The sequence below is a fragment of the Scophthalmus maximus genome, chromosome 20, assembly GCF_022379125.1.
Source record: "Scophthalmus maximus strain ysfricsl-2021 chromosome 20, ASM2237912v1, whole genome shotgun sequence".
Taxonomy (NCBI): Eukaryota; Metazoa; Chordata; class Actinopteri; order Pleuronectiformes; family Scophthalmidae; genus Scophthalmus; species Scophthalmus maximus.
In genome coordinates this window covers 18275401-18302044 of record NC_061534.1, presented here as the reverse complement: position 1 = coordinate 18302044, position 26644 = coordinate 18275401, and the positions used below count along the sequence as shown (strand labels likewise).

General features: G+C 40.7%; 1 protein-coding gene across 3 annotated transcripts in view; it reads right to left on the bottom strand.

Annotated features, from left to right (window-relative positions):
• dpy19l1l (dpy-19-like 1, like (H. sapiens)) overlaps positions 1-10084 on the bottom strand; it is a 37847-nt gene extending 27763 nt beyond the window's left edge. For 2 of the 3 annotated variants that reach the window (XM_035608071.2, XM_035608072.2), the window contains exons 1-5: positions 9592-9964; positions 9173-9197; positions 8997-9084; positions 3903-4040; positions 1724-1844 (exon numbers count right to left, since the gene is read on the bottom strand). In XM_035608071.2, the coding sequence (XP_035463964.1) occupies positions 1724-1844; positions 3903-4040; positions 8997-9084; positions 9173-9197; positions 9592-9814 (595 nt within the window). In that variant the 5' untranslated portion in view covers positions 9815-9964. The other variant, XM_035608069.2, reaches the window with a different exon arrangement.
• Between the last annotated feature and the right edge of the window lie 16560 nt (positions 10085-26644).

Below are 26644 nucleotides of genomic sequence, written 5' to 3'. Positions count from 1 at the left end.
GGTGACAGATCTGCGAGAACTTAAGGATTCACAAATGAGCGTTCTGCTTACTGCACTGGGTGGGTTGCGAAACTGCCGTCTGACAGCTGATTTTTATTAAATGTAATGCTTTAGAATCGCTTACTGCCCCTTTAAATGTGAGTATTTCTTGCTTTTCTTTGTCTTATGTAAGTGCCTAATCTTTTATAAAAAGAACAGTTAAACTTTTTAAGAAAATACTCCTCTTGTTCAGCCTATGACATAGTTAAAACTCCACTGGTTGTCTGGGAAACTCACAGTAAGAAGTCACTATGCCTGGTCAATATTTGACATATGAACCAGCATACAACCGAGGTTTGTTGTTTTCATTTGTAATTCGTCTCACACGTCTTTTTTTGGAACATATTGAAACAACAAGATATAACTTGTTAATTAATCTGATTTTGGCCCGATTTAGACCTGGTATTAACATCCATCCTGGGTGATGCGATCACAATTGGATAGGGCGCTATGAGTTGCTCGGGGAAAGATTTTTTTTACCTTATTTTGGACAAAGGCTCGTTGTTTTTAGTTTTCAATACTAAGCTAAGCTAATTGTCATCAGACTGCAGCGTTTTTTGACAGACTGGAACGTGGTGCAAATTTTCTCATCTGACTCCTGGCAAGAATGCCAATAAGCATTTTTCCAAAAATCTTAAACCTTCTTTTAAGCAAAAACGGCAAACTTTTTTTTTTTTTATCGTTTTACCTAATTTAAAGTTGAACATCTGTCAATTTTGTCCTGTTGTTCAGACAAAACTTGCAGTTTTAAGGTACAATCTTCAAAAAGTAATCAAAGTGATCAGTACAGTGTTTCGGCTGGTAACATTTCACTGTGGCGGGCCGCCACGGCTAAATCTTAGCTGCCACGGCAAAAAAAAAAAAAATCAATCCAACCAATCAGTATCCTCATCCAATGCTTTGGTGACTCCAGTCTGTAGCCTCCGTGCATGTCCGTGTTTCTCATTCATTGACTACACTGTTACATTCATTACAACCAACAGATTTTTTCTTTTAATGGAGATAGTAGCAGCGTACTGAGGAGAGATTAGATCCATGCGTCTCTGTCTGTGTCGGAGCATGTCTGGTGCAGTGGGCCTGGCCAACTCTCACTGCTCATCTGTCAGCAGCAGAGACGCTCAGACAGTGAACCGGTCCAAAGTCTGGTTGCAACAAATGTTTTGCAACTGTCGAAACATTTAGTGAAAATAAAAGTGAAATTACACTATTCTTCTGCTGGTCCAAGTCAACGACCAGATCTGTTATTTTTTAAATACATTTTATTTTTAATTGTCTTTTTCTGATATATATTAATGGTGGTGATCATCATTCATATCCATAAAAACAATGTGTTTATAATTAAATTCTTAACTGCGTCAAAAAATATTTACAAAGCACAAAGTTCTTTGACATCTGAGTTCTTTGAGTTCTTTGAGACATGCCCCCCCCCAGACTCAGACATACACCTACTGTGGTCTCTCAAGAAGGAGCACTAGGCTATATTAGCAGTGGTAGTAGTTAAAACATGCTTAATTAGGTATTTTCTAAGGTAAAGAGTCTGTCCACGAGCAACAAAAATCATTAAAGGCTGAGAAGAAATCAGTCCGTGCAAGTATTTTAAATGTCAGTTTAGCTCCGGGTCAACCCTGTGTGTGAGATTGTGTGTGTGCAGATGAGAATGGAGCTCCTTGGCGACAGTGTCTACCTTCACAGCTATCAACAGGAGTGAGTCCATCTCCTCTGTTAATTGACCAGCACATCTTCGTGGGAATCCCAAAGTAGCCCATTACACCTGTGTATATCCGGTACCAGCTGGCCAGGACCACCTGAGTAGAGGAGAGGGATGGCAGCAGAGAAGACAATCGGTGAAATGCCTGTTCAAACAATCTGTCTAAAAGGACCTTTCTGTCCTGTTTTCTGAGGAGCAAAGACATATTGTGGTCCTGTATAAGTCATTTGCTTTTCCAGAAGTGACTGCTTGCCTGATCTCTTCCTTCATTTCTTTGTTTTTGTGGCCTAAAGTTCAATCAAACAAGATTCTTGTACCACCTCTCTCTTAGCCTTAATTTCGAACGTCCTGATTTTGTTTTTTTGGGGCCCCGATCACAATACGTCTTTAACTTCAGAGTATCTGCCAATACCTCCTCCAATCTAACACTTAAATATTGATGTATCTGACACCTTGAGGCTTCATCCATAATTATATGTTTTAGTTTTAAAACACTGTTTGAATGACTGATAAAGCCAAATCAGGAAGCGAATGTCATCGTGACCAAACGTCTCAGTTTCTGCTTGTACAGACTAAAACGCAGTCCCAGAGTTCTCAAGCTAAAACAGGGCCAGCAGCGTTTGCAAAGTTCTCAGTTTTAGGCGCTCGTAGCAACAGAGATGCATTTCAAAATGGAAACGTAGTCTTGTGGATGTAGCCTGTGATAATAGGTGTAACCCAATAAATGTGACACCTTATTTTTCACAAGCGTCTTTACAAGGAGTTCAAATTTATAACTATCATCTACAATGCAGTGTTCATTTTGGCAGCTATTTTAGATTTAGTCTTAGTCTAAGCCATTTGACTAAAATGCTTATTAGTTTTAGTCACATTTTAATCATGTTTATCCTTCACAGTTTTAGTCGACGAAAAGTCATTACATTTAAGTCAACTTTTAGTCAAAATGTTTTTCTCTCTATAACATTTCACTCTTAACACTTTTACTTTTGTTATATCTGAATTCATTTCCTTAGTCTTCCTCTTCTACAAAGAATTAAACAGAGCAGTCAGTCATATCTCGAGAAACATTCATCTCGTCAGTCTCACACTTGTCATGTGTTGTTTAGGGACCAAGAAAGAGCCGTGCTGGACACGCGTTACATTCAGTGTTGATACATGTTGAATCCACAGCTGATCAGCTGTGAACCAGCTGTTGGTCCCTAAACAACACATGACAAGTGTGAGACTGAGAAGATGAACGGTTCTCGAGATATGGCTGAGACTTACTGACTGACTGACTGACTGACTGACTGACTGACTGACTCTCACGCAAGCACGCACGCACGCACACACACACACACACACATTTTGACTAAAAGTTGACTTAAATGTCATGGATTTTTGTAGACTAAAACATTTTCAGTTTTCGTAGAGTAAAACTAGACTAAAACTAATAAGCAATTTAGTCAAACGACTAAGACTAAGACTAAATCTAAAATAGCTGCCAAAATTAACACTGGTTCTGTGTCCTGATTCGCGATTCACCGAAACAGTTTGTTATCTGCTGCATGAACGTAGAACGTGAGCGGAGCGAGGCTGGGGTCTGAGAGCTGCTCTGCTAACGGTTGCTAACGCTAAACACACACACAAGTCACACAGGAGCAGCCAGATGTTTCGCCACAGCTGGACTAGATGCACACAGGGGGGAAATATCATTTTATCTTAACACATTAAACATTTTCGTCCTGTCTCGTCAACACAACAAAACACATTTCGTCATAATTTTTTATCATCAAAGATCTATTTTTAAAATGAACGAACCTGGCAAGAGCTGCAGAATTGTTAGATGCAGCCATAAACCAGACAACAGAAGCATTTAATCTTAGCCCGTGGTTGAGGTAAGGAGAGCTACAGTACCAGGATGTTCTCTACATTCATTTCTCTTTGCTAATGAGAAAGAAAGAAGACCTAAAATATTTGTTAGAATTTCTGCTTTTTTTCTCTGAACTCACTGGTGCACCCAGAAAATATTTGGTCTGTTGTGCAATTTTATCTTTTACTGAAGTGTTTCTTTCAGGTTATGACCAATTTACTGTCCGATAACAAAATATGAGTGTGAACAGTGACGTGCAATGCTACCAAACTGCATCTCATATGAAAAACATGTGGACATTACCTCTGGATAGAGATTAAATCTCTTCAGTGTGTTAATAACCAGAGGGTACTCTGTCAGCCGATCATTCATGACCAAGTGGACGCCATCCAGGAAAGAGGGAGCCTCGATTATGGTTTTGTAATAGGAATAGTACAAACCCTGGAAATCAAAAGAAAATATGTAAGACAGATTAAACTCATAACCTCAATAAAGATCAGTATTAGAGAGAAAGGATTGGTGGGTGGGGAATGTTGGATAGAGAAATGTCAAGGCAGAGTGATGGAGGAGAGAGACTCAGAGAGAGACAGACACCCTCAATCCTCACCCTCTATTGCTTGAAAGACTATTACATATGTTCAAACTTTTATTGAGTCTGGTCTTCTGCATTTTTGGTCCAAATTCTAGCTCAGCCCTGAAAACTTCACGAGTTGACAATATGATGAACACTGTCTGCTATCATGACGTGATGTAAGTAACCAATGCATGATCATTATTATGCATCATCCAAGACTGTCCAGGTCTGCTTTTGAGTTGCAGCTGCAAAATTAGTCAAAAAGGGCTGAAATTATTCTTAACAGTTCTCAAAAGTTTCTTTCTTTGTAATTAATACATCATTAATATTTTATTACTATATACTGCATTGCATATTCTTAGATGTTGTACAATGTTTAATTTCTTGCATTGCAATTAGCGATCAAAAATCTCGCCTTGGGCGCCGCTCTCTCTTTTTCTCTCTCTGTTGTTGTTGTTGTGTGTGTTTTTTATTCATTTCATTTGTAGAGGACCGTGATGTTCAAATCTCTCTCTCTCTGTATGGAGGCCAGTGGCCAGCACCATTTTGAGGGGGGTAGCAGGTCTGGGTCTTGATGCTTCATTGTTCTTAGTGGACTGTGGTTTTGTCCCTTTGTGTAAACTGCCTCACTTGGACGTGATGTTCTCTTGTGAATCTCTCTCTCTCTCTCTCAGCAACTGCCACTTTGCAGCATCTTGTTTTCTGTAGCCAGCACCAAAAATAAATGCATTCTCCGTAAAAATTTCCCCACAGTCGAAAAACACGGTTTTTAACATGTTAAAAAGAGGTTTGAGTCTGTGACAGTCCAGATAACAGTGAACGATGGTCTCCGTGTGTGGACAGAATGGACATGTGGAGGACACGGTGGGATTTATCTTGGACAGAAAGAGATTCACCGCCAGAGCCCCGTGGAGGATCCACCACTGCAGGTCTCCAGACCTCTTGTTCAGTGGAGGCTTGTACAAGAGTCTCCACACCGGCTTGCTGTCCCGTGGGAGTCTGTCCTTCCACACCATGTCCTTCCTCCCACCCAGCGTCCTCCTGTGAGTGGCCAGAACACAGTGTCTGTACAAACCTTTCCCAGTTTGCATGTGAAAGTCAGCAGCAGTGTCCGGTGGGTCAGCATGACGTACTGAAAAACCAATGTCCGGAAAAGGGTCCCCCGAGTCGGGGGGATCAGTTCCCTCAGAATAGTCCAGCAGCATCTCCTTCTCCCCACTGTCCAGTCTGTTGTTCCACAGCCATGGTGCTTCACCACGGCTGTGTGTTCAGTGACGGAGGGAGAACTCATCTTTCACTCTGTGTTTATGACCTGATTTATTCTGGTTTTCTGTTATTTTGTTGTTGTATGTTTTTTTTTCTCATTTCATTTGTAGAGGACCGTGATGTTCTCTTGTAAATCTTAAATAAACATTGTGTTTTTAAACAAAATCTCTCTCTCTCTCTCTCTCTCTCTCAAGAGTGAAACTGAAACTGTGTTCTGCGCTGATCTTTGACAGCATGTAGCTCTCATGACTGACTGATTCTTACAGTGGCCCTGAAGTGCAAATCATAACCCCGAAAGAGAAAAAACAACGGCAAATGAAAAAACACAACACCGAAAGAGAAAACACAATGCCGAAAGAGTAAACACTACGGCCGTAATGTAGACTCAGAGCTATATCTGTTTTACGACCGGCCTCCTCAAAAGAAGAGGCTTAAGATCCGACCTTGGTTGAAATGGCTGATGTTATTAGCTGCACTGCTAACAGGAGCGGTGGCAGCAACCACCGTTCAAGTTACTGGAGAGTGGAGACATAGATGGTGGACCTCATAAGTTAAAGAGCCGTTATTTTTTCCATTTTATTACTTGCATTCAAGTTATTCAGATATAGTGTGTGTATGTCACTCTCCTTCTGTGTGACTTTGGCTATACTTTTGTTTGTCACTGCGTACAGTGGACAGACCAGACCTGCTGGTGCTGCACATCACCTTTGATCCACATCTGTGTTCACTCCGGACTTAGTGGGAGGACCCTCCACAACACATGGTAAGATAACCCAGTGTGATCAGATTTGCTACTCCAAGCTTCAAAACATTGCAGATGCTTTGCTTTACACTGGTATTCATACCCTGGATTCTATTATCTACCCCAGAAATTCTGTTTATGGCTTAAAAAACTCATATTTGCATAGTCCGTGGGCCCTATTGTTTAAACTAAGATGCTATTGAATAGTAAATGACTGCTAATTGCACCTTTCATGAGTGGTATCAGGTTCTGAATGTATTCTAGGGGAATGGTTGTTGCATTGTCCACAAAACAGTCTGGCGCTGCGGAGATGTCACAGCCGCCGGGCGCACGGACCGAAGTGGCTTGATCCAGCTTTATACTAAAATTTCAAAGCAAAAAGAAAGTTGAGTACATATTTAATTTTAAAAAGGGTCACAATCGGCCAAAAAGGTGCCACATGTTGCGGATGTGGTGCCAAAGAGTGATCGTCCGTCAGAAACTGATCATAAGGGGCACATATACACAAGTTTATGTCCGTAGTTATATGAAAGATATTTCTTTGTGAAACTTTCAGTTTCTTCTAACCGAATAATCACAATAATGGCCGCAAGTGTTGGCCGTTTATATCGTAATCAGTCATGGTTTGCTCACAGGAAATACGATCCTATTGTTTTTAAGGTTTGTATGCATTTGTATGTGTATTATCACTACAATAATTAGTAATTATTACTTTAATTAACATGATATATGGTAAGGGGTTATGAGTCTGCATTACGGCCCCTGGACTTTTATCGACAGTGGAAAGACCACCGACTATACTATACGGCCGGGTTTTACAGAGAGCATTAGCTCCACCGGCGTAAAAACATCCTCACCAGGAAAGACCACTCCAATCGGCGAGAACCATGTGATACAGACCACTAACTTTCCAGTAGACGTTGATGGCGTAGTGTTTACTCTTTCGGCGCAGTGTTTACTCTTTCGGCATTGTGATTTCTCTTTCGGCATAGTGTTTACTCTTTCGCCGCTGTGTTTTCTCTTTCGCCGTTTTCGGCGTTGTGTTTTTTCTTTCGCCGTTGTGATTTGCACTTCAGGGCCACCGTAGATTCTCTCTGCAAAAATAACAAGAACGGCACCCAAGCCCGACTCGGGTCCACAACAAACCCACTTTGCAGCTGTGCCTGCGTCTGGGAGACTGTTGCTAACTGAGTTGGAAAGTATTAACTCAGGAAAACTTCCATGGTAATCAACTGTGGTTTTAATGATAATTCAAATTTGAAATGGTAGAACTATTCATCGTGGTTTACCGTAAAACCGGTAATCATTTCATCCCTAGTGCATGCATTCCCTTTTGTTGCACAATCTACTGTCAACTCATTTGATCCACAAAATGCCAAAGGAAAGTGAAACATCCCTGACATCAGGTTTTAAAGGAGCAGCCTCAAAATGCCCCGTTAAAACTGGAATGTTTTGCTTAAAATATAAAAAAAATTATTGATGATCAAAAAAGATGCATATTATTTTTCTATTGGCAAATCAATTAATGGTTTCAGCTCAAGTTATCACGTCCTCGCACAATGACATATTGTTCATTCAGAATACAAGCACCTTGCATCACCAGAAATAATCGGATCATGAAATATTTAAATATTTGAATGCAAAGGAGAGTAGACAAGTGGACGACATTTATCCTCCACACAATGGATAAACACACCATAGCTGGTGTGAGACAATATGTGCTTGGTTGCTTTCAGAATCGAGTAAACAAATAGTCAATCAATCGGATGAGTGACAGGAAATTATTGATCGAGTTTGAGTGATTTTTCAGGGAAAGATGTTGAATATATTGCCTTGCATCTGCTTTTCAGGTGAGATAACTTGTTACTTCTCTCAGTTTCATAGGTTTGTAAATTTAATCTAGGGATTTTGAATTGGAGGGCCTTGTGAAACTGTAAATGGTTGTCGATCAATTTATAAAATAATCATTAGATTTAGTGAAAATAATAAATGCCTGTGTAAGTTGCAGCCTGACACAGCATTTAGATCTTCCTTTAATATACCTTTCAGGGGCTTTTTCAAGTCTTCGTAAAGAAATAATGCTCACATTCCCTTTTGTATGTTAAAACTGTTTGGTTTTGGTTGCTTTAATCATTCATAAAGTTCATTAGGTGACGATGTCAAATGCCATCGTTTTTCTAAAATGAAGGGCGACTCAATCTCTCACAAAGTCTATTTTCTTCATTGTTTATGTGAAGTTAATATGAGGTGTAGTCTGTGCATGACAAATAATGAGGATATCTACAATACAATATTTCTGAATGGCAAATTAGCTCATTTCCAATGCTGAGCTGTGGCAGAATTTTACACAAACAGTAACTTTGGAAGATATCCACTTAATGTATGCACCTCCGACTTAAGATGAACCACAACAGCTTCAGATAAACTGTGTTAATTTGTCCCCACATCACTTAAATTGAAATTCTCACTTGACAGCCTGCATTGTCATGGAGAAAAACTGCAGCCAGGTAAAACCTGTTTTATAAAACGTGATCATTGTGCAAAGACAAAAAGAGGTTTCGTTTTTCCACTGTTAACAGGGTTTATTTTAATTTGTCCTAATTCTAATCAATGGTTGAGGACAGGGGATGACACATGTAGATTGTTAAACCCTATGAGGAAAATTGTGATTTCTGAATATGAGCTATACAAAAAAATTATTCAAAGATTGATAGATTCTATCATTTAGGACTTTGTCATACTCCCGCAGTAAGCGTCAGACTCAAATAATGTAATAGCATCCCTAGTATTATTAATAATAAAATTACATATTTACCATTTCTGTACGAAAAGCCATCTCCTTCTCCAGGTTTGACAGGTGTGAAAAGTGTCTGTCATTCTCAAACAGCTGTGACAGGTGAAGCCTAAACATGGGAGCAGGAATATGTGAAGCATGAGCTGCACCTCGCAGCAGCAATGATTGAGAAGCAACCAACGGATGGAACAACTCACCAGTGCAGGTATCCAGTCAGAGCAGCTGTGGACAGAGATAAGCTTTCAGAGCAAAAATAAAAAACCCCACAAAACTGCAGTGTGGTCCAGAAATGAGCCACTGGCTTGATCCATGAGACGTGATGAATTTACTGTGGTGCATTTTTTAGATATCATAGCGGTATTAGCTCAAACTTTGCCGGAAAACCTGTTTACACGTGTAGAGCTTTAACAAAGAACACAAGCTACTATGATGGGATTTTAATGTATAGCAACAACAGGAGGCTAACTGGTAAGCTGTAGCGTTTCAGTGAGCTAACGTTAGCAAACCGATCATCGGCTTCGGTAACTTAATTTAGCGGATCGGCTAATGCTACGACAAAGAATGAAGACAGCGCTCGCAGTCGTTAGCAGCTAACAGGCTAACGCTCCTAACTTACCGAGTAGAAGAGTGAGTCCATGCTTCACAACTGCGGAGGGAGTTAGCCCGAGCTTGTGTCTGATGCCCGCCAGCCCGTTGGGATGGAAACCGGGGAAAGCTTTGCCCTCCCTGCCCGGGCGCCTGGCGTTGCTTTTGCCAGGGGGAGAAACAAGCTGGTTCTTGTCGCGGTCAGTCTGGGTCGTCGGACTCTTCCCGGTCTGTTTTCTGCTTTTAGCCACCATGTTTCCCAGGCAGACGAGAGGTTAGGCAGCTGGCAAGCTGTAGGATGAAGAAAAAATAAATATACACACAGGAAACAACCCGAGCGGTGTGTGAGATGAGCTAAATAGCCCCACGGTGGCTCGTATCTTCTCCTCAGATCTGCCCCATTCTACTACCTGAGTGTCGCTTCCACCAACACTCGTAGAAATCTGATGAAGCTTTGCCCCCATGTGGCTGTTTTCTGGTATTAAACAGAGCTTCAGGCGGTAACTATGGCAACGGTAGGTATTGGGTACCATGAGAATTGGATTTAACATAGAGCGAGAGACAGAAAACACATCGATGAGCACAGAAAATGTGAAATTTAGTAACGTACATACTAAAAGTACACAATAGTAGTATTTTCTGGCTGGTTATAATAAGTTTGACCTCCTTTCTACCTTAAGCTGTGATTTTGGGATATGACATACAGATAATATATATTTACAGAAAATAAGCAGTTCAAATAATAAAATGTTGATAAGTTATTAGAAGCTAAGAAAGGCTTCATTTTTGGTGCATAATCTTAATTTTCTAGAGTTTGTGGGCCTAAAAAGATGTAAAAGAAAAAAAAAAGATGGGTTTAAGAAAAGAACCCTTGAAAATGTTTTCTTAAAAAAAGAGAAAAAGTAACAGTGCAGTTTAAGAAATTAGTAATTAATTAATCTAATAAAAACCTGCAGCAAACAGGAAAGTCTTCAGCATTTATTTGAAAGAACTGAGGGTTCTTGACGTTCCGGGGTAGGACGGGTTGGCCATGATCTTTCCTGTTCAACTCATGGTCCTGGAGATGTCCAGGTCCGCTATAGCAATGGCAGATTAAAGCCCCTCACCTTCTCAGCAGAGCAGCTGATACACTGCAAGCTGCCCCTGTCATTAGCGGCGGCAGCAGCATACAGGTGATGGTGAAGGAGGAGGTAAGGAAGACTATGACAGGCTGCCACAGCATGTACATCCATACCCACTGTCTGCATGGAGCTCCGAGTTGTTTTGTCCAAACCAAGTCTCACAAGCTTTCACCTTTGGACACATGCATATAAAATTTAAAAAATGACTCACGTTGAATAAAAAAAATACTCATGATTTAGTAAAATGGTTATTTACAATGTCATCATTTTTATTTAACGAGTGAGTCAAAATAAAAAGTTTGCTCATAAAAGGTGCCAAGATATTGCTGTAATTGCAACCTAATGATTTATAACATTAACACCCCAACCAGACCACAAACTGAATTAAAACATACAAAAGCCCAAATACCAAATTAATTCAGAGCTTCACAAGAACAGAAGTTAAAACTTTTTTATTTTTTTTAATTTTTTAAAATAAAGTAAACAGCGGAGATAAAGTGAAAGTCAGTGGGTATGTTTAATTTTTTCTAAAGCACAAATTCAGTCAAATAAAGTTCAAAAGTGCCCTTTTGGCAATAATACAAGTATTGCTGTTAATTTCATTTATTAGAGCAGGGACTTTCCTGAACTTTATATTGAACTTTCCTGAAATCATCAAGCAAGTTCCACCACCATTTAGAAACCAGTAGATGTCCCTAAAGGACCATGATACAGTACATCTGAACCCTTAACTCACATTATTTAGAAGGGTATAATCTTCCATTGGGCTTCATTCTGCCAAACCTTTGTATTTAACTTTTTAAAAATTCTTTAAAATTGTGTTTTTTCTTCATATTCTTGCTCTTCTTTGGTTTTAAAGGATTTACATTTTCTTAATAGAAGCCAGACTACACATGCGAGCTTATCACCACCACCCCTGGGATGAAGAGATTCTGCAGATCCCTTGGCCATTAAAGAAAAACAGAAAATTGTATTTTCATAAAAAATATGACAACTGGCAAACAAGCAGACACTGATGCATTTGGGCTGAGATAAAGTTGCCATATTTTCAAACTGGATGGTGTGGTGCTCTATCTGGAGACAGAGACGGGAACATCGGGAAATATGAGTTGATCTCATTTCTTTAGCTTGAAGAGTGACCAAGCAAGAGAGGAGGAAAAACACCAAACCTGTCCACCGTCTGGTGGTGACATCATGACAGCTTTCCTCAAACTTTACAAACAAACAACCACCGTTGAACCTTGCAACACTGATTCCTGCTCTGGGCGATGTAATAGTGGGCCTATGGGTGGAAAAAAAGGGATGACAAGTTTTGGGAGAAAGTGTTTGTTTTCTTCACTGGCTCAGAAGCAGTTGTTGACATTCTGTACTAGAATATTAGTTAGTTGAAAACAAGGCAATTAAATATTTATTTATATATGTTACACAAGTCATTGGATTCTCCACAACAAACCACAACCAGGCAAGAAGAGTTCATCCTGTCTCTCTGTCATATTTATTGAGACACTGATGCAGTGTGCGTGCGTGTGTGACATATAACTACAACGTGCTGGATAGAGTTATTACTAGGGCTTTATGAATAAGATCTTCACCTGTTTATATTGAACAGTATATTTGTATGCCATGTGGTGTAGTGTTAATGCTGATATGTTTCATGGTTCTCCACAGCTGCGTGCTGCAGTCAGAGCTGAGCTGAACCATGAGCTGAGTTCATGATGTTTCATAAGATCTTACTCCACTGATGATCTCCTAGAGCAAGACTTTTCTTTAGTGCAACACCGTCTCCTCCTACAGTCACATGACCTGTCAGGACTTGATTCACCATGTACTTCTTTTTACATTATATATATTTATTTATTACGCAGCATATCAGATGCAATATGTTGATTTGACCTAGTGATACACTGATAAGTCTTTTTAGAGCCTTACCACTTTGATCCTCTTCAGCTTTTTGATTGTACATATATTTATAAATATCTTCATTTTTTCAATAGTCACTGTCAAAGACCAAACTGTATTTAATATTGTAAAATAAAAAGCGCCACATGTAGTTTGGCCAATAGACGAGTTCATTAGCATGTCATATGTATGTTAACTGTATGTGGACTGACGTACAGCAAATATGATCGGTTTATAATGGATTCAAAATAAATTAAATCTTTTATGACGTGAGATTCATTTGTAAGTGAAATTCAACTTATTAATGGTGATGAATAATTTATCACTGCAGAACCTCGTATTTTCATGAAATACATTCATGCCCCACATATTTGATTTGGAAAAAGAAAAAAACAATCGATAGAAGTTCAAGAACTTTTATTAATTAAAATAATAAAGCATGTTACTGAACATTTAGATGAACGAGAACATTTAAAATAAAACATGAGAACAGCACAATAACACACTAACAGGTCGGACCGAAGCTTCACCGTCCCCGACAGTGAGCTTTAACGGTGTCAATTTTTTAAAAATGTCGTTTGTCAATGTGGTGAAATGAACTGAAATCCATTGGACTGTCAAAATATCAGCGGATGAATGACCACATGGCTGAGCTGAGCAACTCAGACTGTTGTTGTTAGCTTAGCCTGTTAGCTCAGAGCAACACGTCAACACTACAACCTGCTCCTCATTCATCTTCTGCTTCAGTCTATTAAGTATCTCGACGCAGCGACTAGCTGACGAGCGGATCACAGTGCATTTTCTGTGAAGGACCCACGGTCCTGCCGAGTCGTCCTAAATAATGCCTGTCTACTTTCTTCTCTACCTGGCTAATACTGCCACCTTGTGGGAATTCAATACATTTAAAATGGCCTTCAACAAAGGCCCGGGACATCTTTTTAGATTCCTACTGTGATTGGTGGTATCTCACAACAATAAATTACTCTGCAAAGGTGCATTATTTCACATGCATGAATTTCTGTATTTGTGTTTTCTCCTCTGAAGTTAGAAAAGGGTGATGTCACTTACTTTCAATTTACATCAGAATATTTGACATACAGTTTGGTTATTGCTGTCAATTGAATATGGGTAAACCACTAATACATTTTCCTAGCAAATGAGATTAGCTAAATCTTTACTATAAAATGCTAAATGTTAAACAAATAATACATGACCTGTCCAGTAGGAAGCTTTTGTCTTCAAAAGTCACAGCACACCTCTGTGTACATGGTATAGTTTGTTTAATGTGCAGTTATGTTTCTTGTACCCTCAATAGGTGTTACTTGCTACTTTGTTTTTGTTTGCATTAAAATATCCATATGAACACTTTTTCTTGACCTCATTAAAACGAAAAACTCAATAGAGGTCAACTTTTTCATTGCTGTTTGTTGAGTTGCTTCTCAGGCTTACACTACCCTACAGCAGTTGTTGTTGGAGCACCATGCGTTTGTGCTTTCCCCGTTTTGCCTGTCCAAAGCCACGCCTAAATAAAACCCCACAAACACTTGTGGACACTGCATGTGGACATCGCAACAACCCTTCGCCAGATCTCTCATCTTGAACCCCAGTTCCAATTCACCAAAAGCCCCCTGCTCCTCCTCATTCCGGTGATTGTATTTTCTCAAACTCCCTGCTCATTCGTGGCTGTGCCCGGCTGGACCAAATGCAATAACTGAGGCCGGGTGCTCGTCAGTGCTGTCAGAGATGTCGAGGTGTCGCTGGATGGTGAAGGACAAGCTATTGAAAACTGTTAACTTAGCTTGCGATTACACTGAGGGAATGTGTTTTACTTTTTATACCAAACACAGTGTGGCAGAGACACTTGCTGGGCGAGAGCATGAGTGGGTACAGTCAGGGCTTGTTTTTGGCTTCATAATTATCTTTGATAATTATGGATTATTAAAATCAATAAAGATTATTCATCATTGTTTATAGCAATGGGGCACCACTAACCAAATAGTGAATTCAGTCTCAAAAATCAGGTCTGTTCACCCAAAATGTTCATCTGGTAGATATGCGCATTTATGGAGTGAACTGGAGGTGTAAATATGAGCAATGACTCTGTCAACCAGCCTTCATCACAGGCGTGTGCGTGTAAAAAGGGGAGGAGGAACAAGATGGCGGAAGTGACTTGGAAAGTCACTTTGCCTGGGAGAAATGTGGGGGTGTGAGACCTGAAGACAAATGGGGGCTACTTTTAAACATGTGACTCTGACAAAGGAGAGCTCGGGAGGGAAGTTAACTTCCCATCAGGATCTCTCAAGCACCCACAAGTAGGTATAAATGTGCGTTAGTTGGGGCAGAGTTTACTAACTAAGCCTAGTCTCATTCAAACATCACATACAGTGTAAATCAAAACACAAGACATCAAATATGATATACATCATCATTATATACATATTCCTTTGCTGCTGTTTGGTCATCCGTGATGACACAAAACTTTAAATAGAGGAGAAGGAAAAGGAAAGGAATAGGTGTTAGAGGTTAATAGGCTTCCTCCGGGAGGGTGTTGGAGTGAGCCAGTGGGATGGCACAGGTGTGATCGTGCCTGAACTAAAGGGAGGATACCAGTCTGGCCTGTGTGTGTGATGTATCTGTATGTTGTGTATACAGAAATTGCCGTGATGATTCAACCACTAAACTAACCAAGTTGAAGCTCTGGTGATGATTTTCTGTGCAACTAGTAACTTAATGGTGAGTCTGGTCGATTTGAGACTAACTTTACCAATTTGGTCCCTTCAGCTGAAAGCTGTGGTTGAAGGGTGTTGTCAGAAGTCAGGTTGTGACCTCTGAATGTGTCCATGATCGACGGTCAAGGATGAGATGATGGAGGACAAAATGTACAGGGTCTCTGCTAAAGCCGTGTGAAACACTGTCTAGTTTTCAAGGATTGGTTTAGTGGCTAAATCATGGTGGTCGTAGGAGATGGGCTCTATTGGCAGGTCTGCTAACGAGCCATCGCTTTAACCATTTCTGCTATCAAATATTATGGTGGATAATTCTGTCATCGTGGATGGAGTTTTCCTTTCAGATCCCACTCTGTCTTTATCTCCAACAGAAGCTACAGCTGTAGTCCCCATCCCCCAACTCTCACCCCCACCCAGATCGTGGTTATGGCAACAACTGTTTTAATTGTACGGCACGATGGCCTTGGCCTTGTCTTAATCCTGGTAACACAGTGGTCCGGATTACCAGCGCAACTTGACCTTGAGCATTTGAATCCCTCGCTTCCCGGGACAAAGCTGTCGGCCGGTTTACCAGATGCTCCACTGATGGAGAAATAAACAGAGGTGGAGATGTTGGGCTGAACTGAGTCTGATCCACATTAGAGCTCTGGTTTCATTTCATTAAATAAAAGCCAGTGACATAGCACATAATGCTGGCTTTTTTTAAAAATCAGCAAATTAATGCCATTCATTTTCAATAAGTGTGATCAGGTATTTTCTGTTGTTAATCTGTTGTTGATGCTGCAGACATACACATTAATACATTTATATAAAGCTGAAATTTCAGAGACCTCTCCGGAAAACAAATTTATTGACAGAGCTCCTTCAAGCACACAGAATAAAAAAAATAAAAAAAAGTTTTGCCTCAAACATTTTTAAAAGTCTTGATTCCTGACTGGACCCTGAAATCTCTTTTTTCTTACGATTTTTTAAGATGGATTAATTAATAATTGTTAAAATTATTTATATTGGACCTGGCTCTTCCCAAATCTCAACAATGGAGGTGGTAAGTACAGGAGCACATTCAGAAGCCAGGATGAAAAATGGACAATGCATTTCCTTCTCAGTCCCCCATGCTTTAAAAATAACTTTTTGTAATATTTGATATCTCAAACCAAATCAACTTACCAAGTTATTAACCTGTGTCCATATTAAATAAATATAAAGATATAAAAACAAACTAGTTATGAAAGATTAACATAAGGAGAAAATTGATTCATGGAGTGATGACCTTATTTTATAAATTAAGGCATATCTGACTAGTAGCACACAGAGAAGAATTAGCTGGGGAAAAAAAGTGAGAGAGACGGAGGGCAAGCTAGAGGCCAAGCGGCGGGTTGAGGGAGAGGCCATGATTGGCTTAAGCCAGTGCAGAAAGATTGTTTCCTTTTGTCCTGTGCTGTGATTTCCTGCCCTGTGATCATCTCTTCCATACGATTAGACCAATGTGCAGAGCATGCAGTCATATGACGGGCTTTAGTCCGAGCTGGCTGTGCGGACATATGAACATAGTCAGCAGGCGGACACACACAGACGCGCGCACACACACACACACACACACACAATTAGCTGCAGCAGAAAAGAAGACACACAGGTTACTACATGGTAGAAGCTCCAAAATTTGTAATAGATGGTGATATTTGTTTGACATTTATTTATCCTTTTGCACTGTTTCACACAATTTTCTGCTGCTCATAAAAACACTCGTTGACAACCTTTCCTCAGTCCCGAACCATAATGTTTACAATCGTAAGTTCAGGTAGGCACATCCTCACCATATTTCAAATCTTAAACAAAACCCAGTTCTGATATTAACTCTAAAGTTAAATCTAAAAAAATCACACAGCTGTTTTAAGACATGAAACATACTTCTACCTTTGTAACTTTGCAAGAGACAACCAAGTACTCTAAGAGCCACACACACACACACACACACACGCACACATGTGTCTAATTAGGCCAAATCAGTGACCTCCTTTTCAGACCCTACACTATGAAAGAGGGGCCCTGCTCTCACTCAGCAACCTCCCAACACAAGAGCGTGCACCCTCCCTCACACATACACACACACATACTAGAACCGCAAACAAGACTCGTCGCAAGAGTCGCCCAGCTGGGACTTTCTGGCTAATGAAGACTAAGACAGTTACCAGTGTTGGACCGTCTGCCAAACACACAAAGAAAAGTAAAGAAATGTGCAAAGTTTGTATCTAACAAATCAAACATGAATAGTTTCACATTGTCACATAAAATCTAAATTTTCACTGACAAAGGACATTGATTTCACTAGAAGGGCAAAATTGGCACTGTGGTGGAAGCAATAACATAATAAATGCAGGCCACACACACACACACACACACACACACACACACACACAGCAACTTGTAAGATAGTAATAAATACTAAAAAGTGAAATATTAAAGATAAAAAAATTCAAATAAAGGTAATTAAAAAGTAAAATTAAGTTAATAATAAGTTAAGTTAAGTCAAGTTGGACAAATAAGCTGAAAACAGGAGTAAGAGGTGTTTTTTTAGAATGCAAAATTATAAAACTGTCCACTAAGATGTGTGCAAATTTGTTCATTGTGCAACAATTGTGGAAATGTGAAGATGTCATGGGTCATTTGAAATTTTCCTCTGCAGGAGACTTGCTGTGAATTAATTGACTTTTAATTCCCAGATTTCCTCATCTCTCTCTCTTTCCTTCTCATCCCAATCATTTGCCTCTTCCAATGCTCACTCTCTCTCTCTCTAGATGCTAAAAAGTGTCAGTTGCTGAATTTTGTGGTTGGTCAGGCCAAATTGTCGATTTATGAAAGCAGGAAAGACAAGATAGGAAATGTGTCCGGACACGAGCTGACAAACATGTACGTGCCTCTGGTGAGAGCCAGAGTGAGAGTAGACTTCAGGTTCCACTCTCTGATGAACGACATACAAGAGTTTTTAAACCAGTGGTGTTTCACCACGGCTGTGTGTTCAGTGAAGGAGAGAGAGCTCATCTTTCACTCTGTTTTTATGACCTGATTTATTCTGGTTTTTTTCTGTTGATTTGTTGCTGTGTTTCTTTTCATTTAATTTGTAGAGGACCGTGATGTTCTCTGGTAAATCTTAAAAACATTGTGTTTTAAAAATCAATCTCTCTCTCTCTCTCTCTCTCTCTCTCTCTCATTTCCCACTACAATTTTGACTAAGCCTCCTACTGCTACCTGGTCAAGTATTGGGGAAGCAATCTGGAGAGTCAATTGCTTTAATTGAGGTGAAGAGTCCTTGACCATTTGAAAAAGGAGGGGGGGGGGGCTGCACATGTTAATGTATGTGTTTGAGTCCGCAGCTGTGAGTCCGCAGCTGTGACCTACACAGTCGACGAGGTTCTTCTGTCACTTGTCAACACCCTGACGGTTTAATCTCTCCTGCCTGTGCGGGTATTAAAAGATTATGAGCATTCTGCATGGCTTCATCCATGCCACATAAGGGGCTGTTTCTCCTGGGGGCCCCCTCGGTTCCCTTTCTGAGGGGTGAGACAGGGGCCGACAGTCAAAGAGAGTTGGAGAAATGTTTGTGGTGGTTGTGGTGTTTTCAGGGCATTTTTCTTTTACAGTTTCCGCCAGTTACTGATGGAAAATGACACTGGAAGAGACTTTTTCTTTGACCATGTCTGTCAAACATGTCACTGAGGCCCAAGAGGCAGCTGGTTCTCATGCTGCAATTATTAATCATCAAGATTAAAGGGCAACAGACAACTTTGGTGAGCCTATTGGTTCCAGGCGTTTTATTGTTTGGCCACTGTCATAAAGACGCTGCAGTAGCAAGACGTCAGTAAGGACGCAGATGCTTTTCCTCAGAGTTCCTACGGAAGTCGTCAAGTCACATCTTTGCATTGATTTTGTCAAAAAGCATCATGGCTAACTTAATGCCAGCAGCCTTGCTACTATCCAAAGCAGAAAACAATCGTAAAAATCCCATTTTCAACAAATAACCTCAAGTAAAATGTCCGGTAGTATTAATAAGTAGGCTGGTTGTGTTACTTAATCCAGTAGAAAGAAAACAAAACTGCATGTTGATTTAAATCCCCTCAAGTCCCGCAGCTCTCTCCACAGAGTAAATGTCCGTCAGAGGTTTTTTTCTATCACTCTTTTTCTTCGCCTTCATTCTGTTCCTTCGTCAAGAGGATTATTTTTCTCTTGTGAGGTTGACCTATTTTTGTCAATTCCCTCTGTTCCACCATCTGCCATTTTCATCACTGGGGTTAGATACACTATTCCCATCCTTGTTTTGGTTACGCAGTGGGTGACGCAGTTCCTTTGTGCCGTAAATTGGGTCATTAATCCGCGAAAACTGCATCTTAGTGGCCAAGAGAAGAACTTGGTTAAAGCAAGTTTTACAATCAGTTTTAACCTCATTATGGCAAGTTTAAGCCAAAATATTGTTTGTTTCCGATTTAAATGTTAGAAAGAAGGAGACAAAAGTTTGCTTGTCACCTTTAAGTGGCGAATATAAGTTTTACCGAACTGACACCCTACGTTGGCAGATTTTATCAGCTAGCTAATTGAGCTAACGTTATTGATTCAGAATGCTGCAAAAGAAAAGGGCTTAATATGCACTTGATCGCTAAACACACAAAAAGACATGAAAATAAATATAGCAGCTGTTGAGAGAAAACAAGAAAACGTGTATATGCACCTGGTGGATTAAAGGCCTTATTAAAAGCCTCCGCCGCAGCTGCTGCTGTTGATCCAATACCTGAGCCCTATTTCCTCATTCTTGAACTCCTATCTCTAGACAAGAGCAGGTCAACCTCAGATATGTCAAAACTGAGAACTCCTCGCTGGTGACAACATGTTCATTAATATGCCACCTGTGGCACTCTCAGATCTAAGAACCTTATACTAATGGGACTTAGCCCTTAATGAGAAAACAGGAAAAAAATTATCAACGAACAACCATACTAATATTATTGAATATTCGTTTTTTTTCTGGGCTTAGTTATCTAAAGTCCTTGCCTGAGTTACCCCCGTAGGTCCCCTGCACTCTCGCGTAGAAGGGGGGAGAGACAGAGGATGACTTTTCTTATATGATATACCCACTGACCCCTGCTATTTGTACTTAACCTTCAAAGGAAAACATGTAAAAAAAAATACTTTAAAACTATTTATTGTTTTATGATGCCTTAACACACTACCCAAGCGTTCTTAATGGACAACAGGAACAAGCCCAGTGTTTAAACAAAACAAAACTGTGCATCTCTTAAAAAGTAACAGTATTAATAGGGTCAGGGGGAATCTGTCCCTCTTTCTGAACCTGGAGCCTCCTCTTGATCCCTCAAATTCAATTCTTCTTTTTCCTCTTCTCCTTCACTTATTTCTTCATCTCCTGCTCTGACCCTCCTGCTCTCTCCAGTTTACTGCCTTCTCCTTCTTCATTTCTTCTTCTCTTCCACCTTTAAACTTCTCTGAATTTTCTTTGCAAAAAAAAATGTCAATATCCCCCCGGTTTCATTTGTGCAGCCTCATTGCTGTGATATGTGAGTGGATTTTATAGTAGCCTACTGCTTAGCTAATCAAATAAAAATGATCGATCTCCTTGCACTGTGTAGTGTGTTGCAACGTAATGACCCCCGAAACGGCGACCCTCTGTAAACGTTATGGATTAACGCCATCTCCCAGGTCATGCACGCCACCCTCTCCCACCTTGACATCATAGGAGGGGGTTATGTCAGACTGTTGTTCATAGACTACAGTTCAGGTTTAAATACTGTAGTCCCCACCAGACTGGCTACTAAGCTGCATGACCTGGGCCTGAACCCATCAACGTGTGCCTGGATCTTGGACTTCCTGACTGCCAGGCCTCAGGTTGTCAGAGCGGGAGGGCACACATCACGCCCCCTCATCCTCAACACTGGTGTCCCTAAGGGCTCTGTGCTGAGTCCTTTGCTGTACTCCCTGTACACCAACGACTGTGCCGCCAGGCACAACTCCAATACCATTGTGAAGTTCGCGGACAACACGGTTGTGGTGGGCGGGAAGAAAATTTCTGATTTCTGCCCACAACGGCGCAGGAGCTACACCCCTCTCCTGATAGATGGGACACCAGTGGAGAGGGTGAGCAGTTTTAAATACCTCGGAGTGCACTTTTCCGAGGATTTATCATGGTCTGCACACACGGACATTGTGGGGAAAAAGGCAAGTCAACGCCTTTATCACCTCAGACAGCTCGGGAGATTCAAGGTCTCCCAACGGATCCTGAAATCCTTCTACTCTGCAGCTATCCAGAGTATACTGACTGGAGCTATATCTGTCTGGTACGGTAACAGCTCCTGCGGGGACCGGCAAGCCCTGCAGAGGGTGGTGAGGGCCGCTGAGCGGACCATGGGCACCCCACTCCCCCCTCTGCATGACTTATACACCACACGCTGTACCAACAGAGCCAGAAGGATTATTAAGGATCCCGATCACCCCAGCAACAAACTTTTTGTGACCCTCAGGTCAGGCAGACGCCTGCGCTGTCACAAGACACGCACAGAGAGGATGAGGAACAGTTTTTTCCCCGTGGCAATCAGAGCCCTGAACTCTGCACTAGGAACACTTAAACCATAACCATATTGGACTGCAACATTTGTACATCTGCCTTTCGACAAAGTTTTAACTTTATATCTATTTATAATGTTTTTCATTTCATAACTATTGCACATGTAAATTAGCCATAATGTCAATTAACCATAACCTAACTATAACTACTGCTAAAACGTAATCGTATTTTATTGTATTTTATTGTATTATATTCTATTTTATTCTAATCAATTGCATTGCATTTTATATTTTATATTGTATTTTTTTAATTTGAGCACAGAAGTACAGCAAGTCACAAAAACATTTCACTGCGCATCCTGTATGAGTGACAAATAAAAAGCTTTGAATCTTTAAATCTTTGAATAATATTTTGTATCATGCTGTTCTTGTCTTTACTAAAATCAAAACTAGTCAAAGGGCAAAAAGCTCTTACAAATCACGAGCGAGCGATTTGACTTTTGTCTAATTAATGGATGCGTTATTACTGACGCTAAATTGGTGTGTTTAAACTTCTCCAGGGGAAACTGACTGCACCTTCAGATGATCGGGTGCAGCTCAGTCGCGCCACTCTTTGCCGGGATGAAGAGCCACCGCAGCAGACTCGCTGTGTGAGCGCCCGCTCTGTACATTTGATGCAGGGCCGTAGCTAAGTATTTGAGGGACCTGAATAACATTAACAATTATTCACTGATCAATTTATTGTTTGTTTCAATGCTTTGAGAAGCTTGTGGACATGGTGGCGTTTTGTTTTTTACAAATCCAGTTTTAAGGACACAAAAGTCAAAACAGCTGCCCTGTTTGAATGCTTACTATGGAAAAACATACAAACGAAAACAAATGCAAGACTGAACAAAAGGGCCTTTGTCAGCCTCTTGCTGGTCGGCGCCCGGGCCCATCCGTCCAACTCTCCTCTCTGCATGGTCTATTGTAGCTCTTTAACAACATCACATTTTTTTAATCCTGTCATAATCACTATGATCACTGAAATTTAAAGGGCCCATATTGTCAAAATTTAATTTTCCTGGCTTTTTTCATAATAAATAAGGTCTAGGGGCTCTGTAAGTACCGTAAAATTGTCAAAACGGTCAATAAACAGACAAATACACACAGCCTGCATTCAGCAGCTGCTTTTTTTACGATGCCCCAGGACCACCATATAATTGTGATGTCATAGCGATACAGTCACTTCCTTCAGCCTAGCCCCCAGCGCTCACCCGTCATTACGTTGCTGAGCAATCAACAACACGAGAAAAAAACAGGAAGCTACATCATTGCACCGGATTCCAAAGGATATTAATACAAGAGACCAGAACTAACTCAGAATTATTTTAACGTTGAAAAATTCATCGGTAACTGGTGTCGGCCGCTGCTCGACGTCACGTCAGCTTTGTCTCTCCAGTCCCTCAGCAGATCGCTCTGACCAGTTACCGATGAATTTTACATAGTCAGAGAGCAGGGAGATAGTTTCGCTCCGGGACAGCACGGTGAAGAACACACGGTAAACAGAGAAGGTGGTTAGCCTGGCAGTGCGTCATTCAGAAAACGTCGGCCAATCAGAAGAGAGGCTCATAACACATTAAGTAGACAGGCCCAGCTGGACCTGTTTCTTTTCAGAGCTCCTTAAAAAGAGCTATCAAACCATATTGAGATGTTTTTTGGTTCTAAAAAACACAAATATATCTTCTTAAGGAGATCAGAAAGGTGAAGGAGCCCCGTGTTGACTGGCTACAGTATAAGTCATAAACCCTGCTTCCATGTTAGCAGATAGGACATAGGCCAGGGCATTGATGTATGTTCAAGTATTCATGTTTCTGATAAGTTGGTTTTAATTTGTTATTTGATGATATAAAAACCTGGGGAAACGTAATGATTGACAGCTTAGACTGACGCATGATTAGTCATACACGTGTATCGCTACTGTTGCTGAAACACCCACATTTCCTTGTTGTGTGATGAATAAAGGAATATCTTATATTATCAGCTTGACCTCGATACCGTGGCTACTCTCTACGATCACTAATGTGCCCACTATGGCTCCAAATGACATCCCCTGACATCTGAGCCAACTTTAACCTGGCTCATCTGGAGCAGACAAAAAAAAAGTTAGCAAATATTAATTGGAACATAAATGATAATGATAATCATAAAGCTTGGTCCAAATCTATGGGTATTTATTGTGAGTTATTATTTTACACTTCAGATAGGGTATATCTTTCTTCCAGGCAGCGTGTGTGTGTGTGTGTGTGTGTGTATGTGTGTGTGTGTGTGTTTGAATGAGTGTTTTCATTAACACAGGGTCCAGGCAGATCTATTCAGAGAGAGAGAGTAGCGACAACTCCATTCACTCCAATGCACCATTTTTTTCCGCAGCAATGGTGGATCATGGAGCCTCTCAATAGTTAGAGTAGGAGCAGAATGGAGTCAATGGACCGTCTGTGTTGCACTTATGAAGGGTAAGACGTTTAAATAATCACATTGTATATTATCAGCACATCTGAATCAAATCAACCTGCATAAAGCATTCAATTATTAATTAAATTTTACTTTCAAAAAATGTATTGACTAACTACATGTCGGTCTGCTATATTGTAAATCGCTACATTTATTGACTACTTATTACCAATAATCGCCGTTCTGTCGCTCTGAATAATGGATTCTAATTCGGTGCCAAGAACTATCTTAAGTCTTCATGAGTCACGTGACATGCAAGCATTTTGGACTTCTGTTCTTGCTACTCTCTCAACGGCTCTGGGTCCAGGTACAGTGGTGAGGTGTAATAGGCTCTTTCAGCTGCTTGGCTGGCTGGCGTGCTGCAGTGATCTTTAAGCGGTCAACACCCATTGCTCTCTGCAGTCCTTTAATTTGCTGTTTATTATTGCAGGGGCCCTCACCTTCAGCCCAAAGGTGCTGATAGCTAAATGCCAATACAGCTACGGACAATCTGTGAGCCTGTGTGTGTGAGAGAGACGGGGTGGCGGGGCACAGAGTGACACCTTTCAGCAGCAGTCTTTTGGAGGTTCCAATGAGACCTGCTGTGACCTGACCAAATATTTTATGTATATGTTTGTGAGCGCTGCAGAATAAACTGATCCACTTGTATGTGTATTGGGGCCTCCCCATGAATTTTCATAGTCAAAGTGACGATTTGTTGGGCAGAACTCAACTTCACCGTGGCCCTTGAGACAAAATGTTAGTACTAGATATTTAATTGAATGGATGTCATGTAAAATAACTCTTGTTTGACTAACTTAGTTTTACAAATATTTAAGTGATAGATTGTCTATTTAGGGTATTATAAATTTTGAGCTGAAGTCACCAGAAAAAAGCTTAGCTTATGTCAGCCATGGCGAGTTTAAAACTGGGCTAAAATTGGAGGATTAATTCATTTTAAAAAAGCCACCTAGAGGTTTGAAGGAGCCTAGAACTTCATAAAACAAGGCAACACAGGTTTTATAAAAAAAATTCAGGAGTGAGCAGAGTTAAAAAAAATCCACAGATAAAAGTTTAACATTTATTGTGATATGATTAAAACCCCAGTCCAGAGTCCTTTGTGGCAGTCCTACAGACCCTTGTTTTAGTCAGTGAGGGTTTTACTCAGAGTCGCTCCTCTTCTTTACCACTCCTGTGCAACGTCCGGCTCGACAGCTCGCCCTACGTTCCCTGTTATCGACCCAGGCTGAAGTAATAGCAACAAACAGACACAGGCTGCTGTCGCTGGGGCTGCTGCTGCTCCAGGCTGCACTTCAGACGTCGCTGGGGCTCTTCTGTCGTCGTGGTGCTGGCTGTGTCTGCCCGGCTTCATGCCCGTCGTGTCTGTCGTCTGTGGTCTCTCGATCCTGTTTGCTGTCCTTCTGCTGCTTAAAATCCCTGAAGGTACATCTTCGTCACCTGTTGCGCATCCCACTAATTACTGACAGGGATGAATCTTGTGAATAGTTATGGGGCAGTCGTTAACTCTGCATGCAAACATTTAAAAAACACCACTCCAAATAAAAGCACAGCAATAGATAAAACATGCAGTAATCGGTAAAATGAGTCAAACACATCAATCCATAAAACTGCCCCCCTCACACTTAGTTCGGTACTCATCTCAGCAGACTGGAGGAATCACCTGACTACTTCACTCGGGTTTAGGTTGTTTATTCACGTCTCACAGCCTAGTTCTGTTACACAAACATAAATGTGGTTGGTGGTGATGACAATACATGGCACACAGCTCCAGCCCCGTAGAGAAAATCGTCGGCAAGCAAAGACCACCATTTAAAGCAGGATCACAACGTGATCATATAGTTTTCGTTGAATAATAACATTTCATGTGAAAAAAAAAGTAACACAAGATGTTACATGTAACATCTTGTGTTACTACCCACAAACCCTTTCATTATATTTTTTATGGAAAAAAATACACATTTCTAAACAACAGCTCTAACAATATATGGAAATATACCTGTTAGACAAACATAAAGGTTGTTTGGTGGTGATGACAATACATGCCACACAGCTCCAGCCCCTATACATGTAAATAGAGATAAAATCAACACACAGACACAGTCGCCATCACACATTAGATACGCGGCAAGTCCTCATTAAACCATTGCGTGACGCACTGCAGCTAACAGCATTGCTAACCGACTAACGAGCTAACTTCACTTGAAAAAGAAACAAAAATACAAAATGATAACTTTCCGTCAGTCACAGAACATAGCAAGACTAGTCAAGTCACTTTTTATCC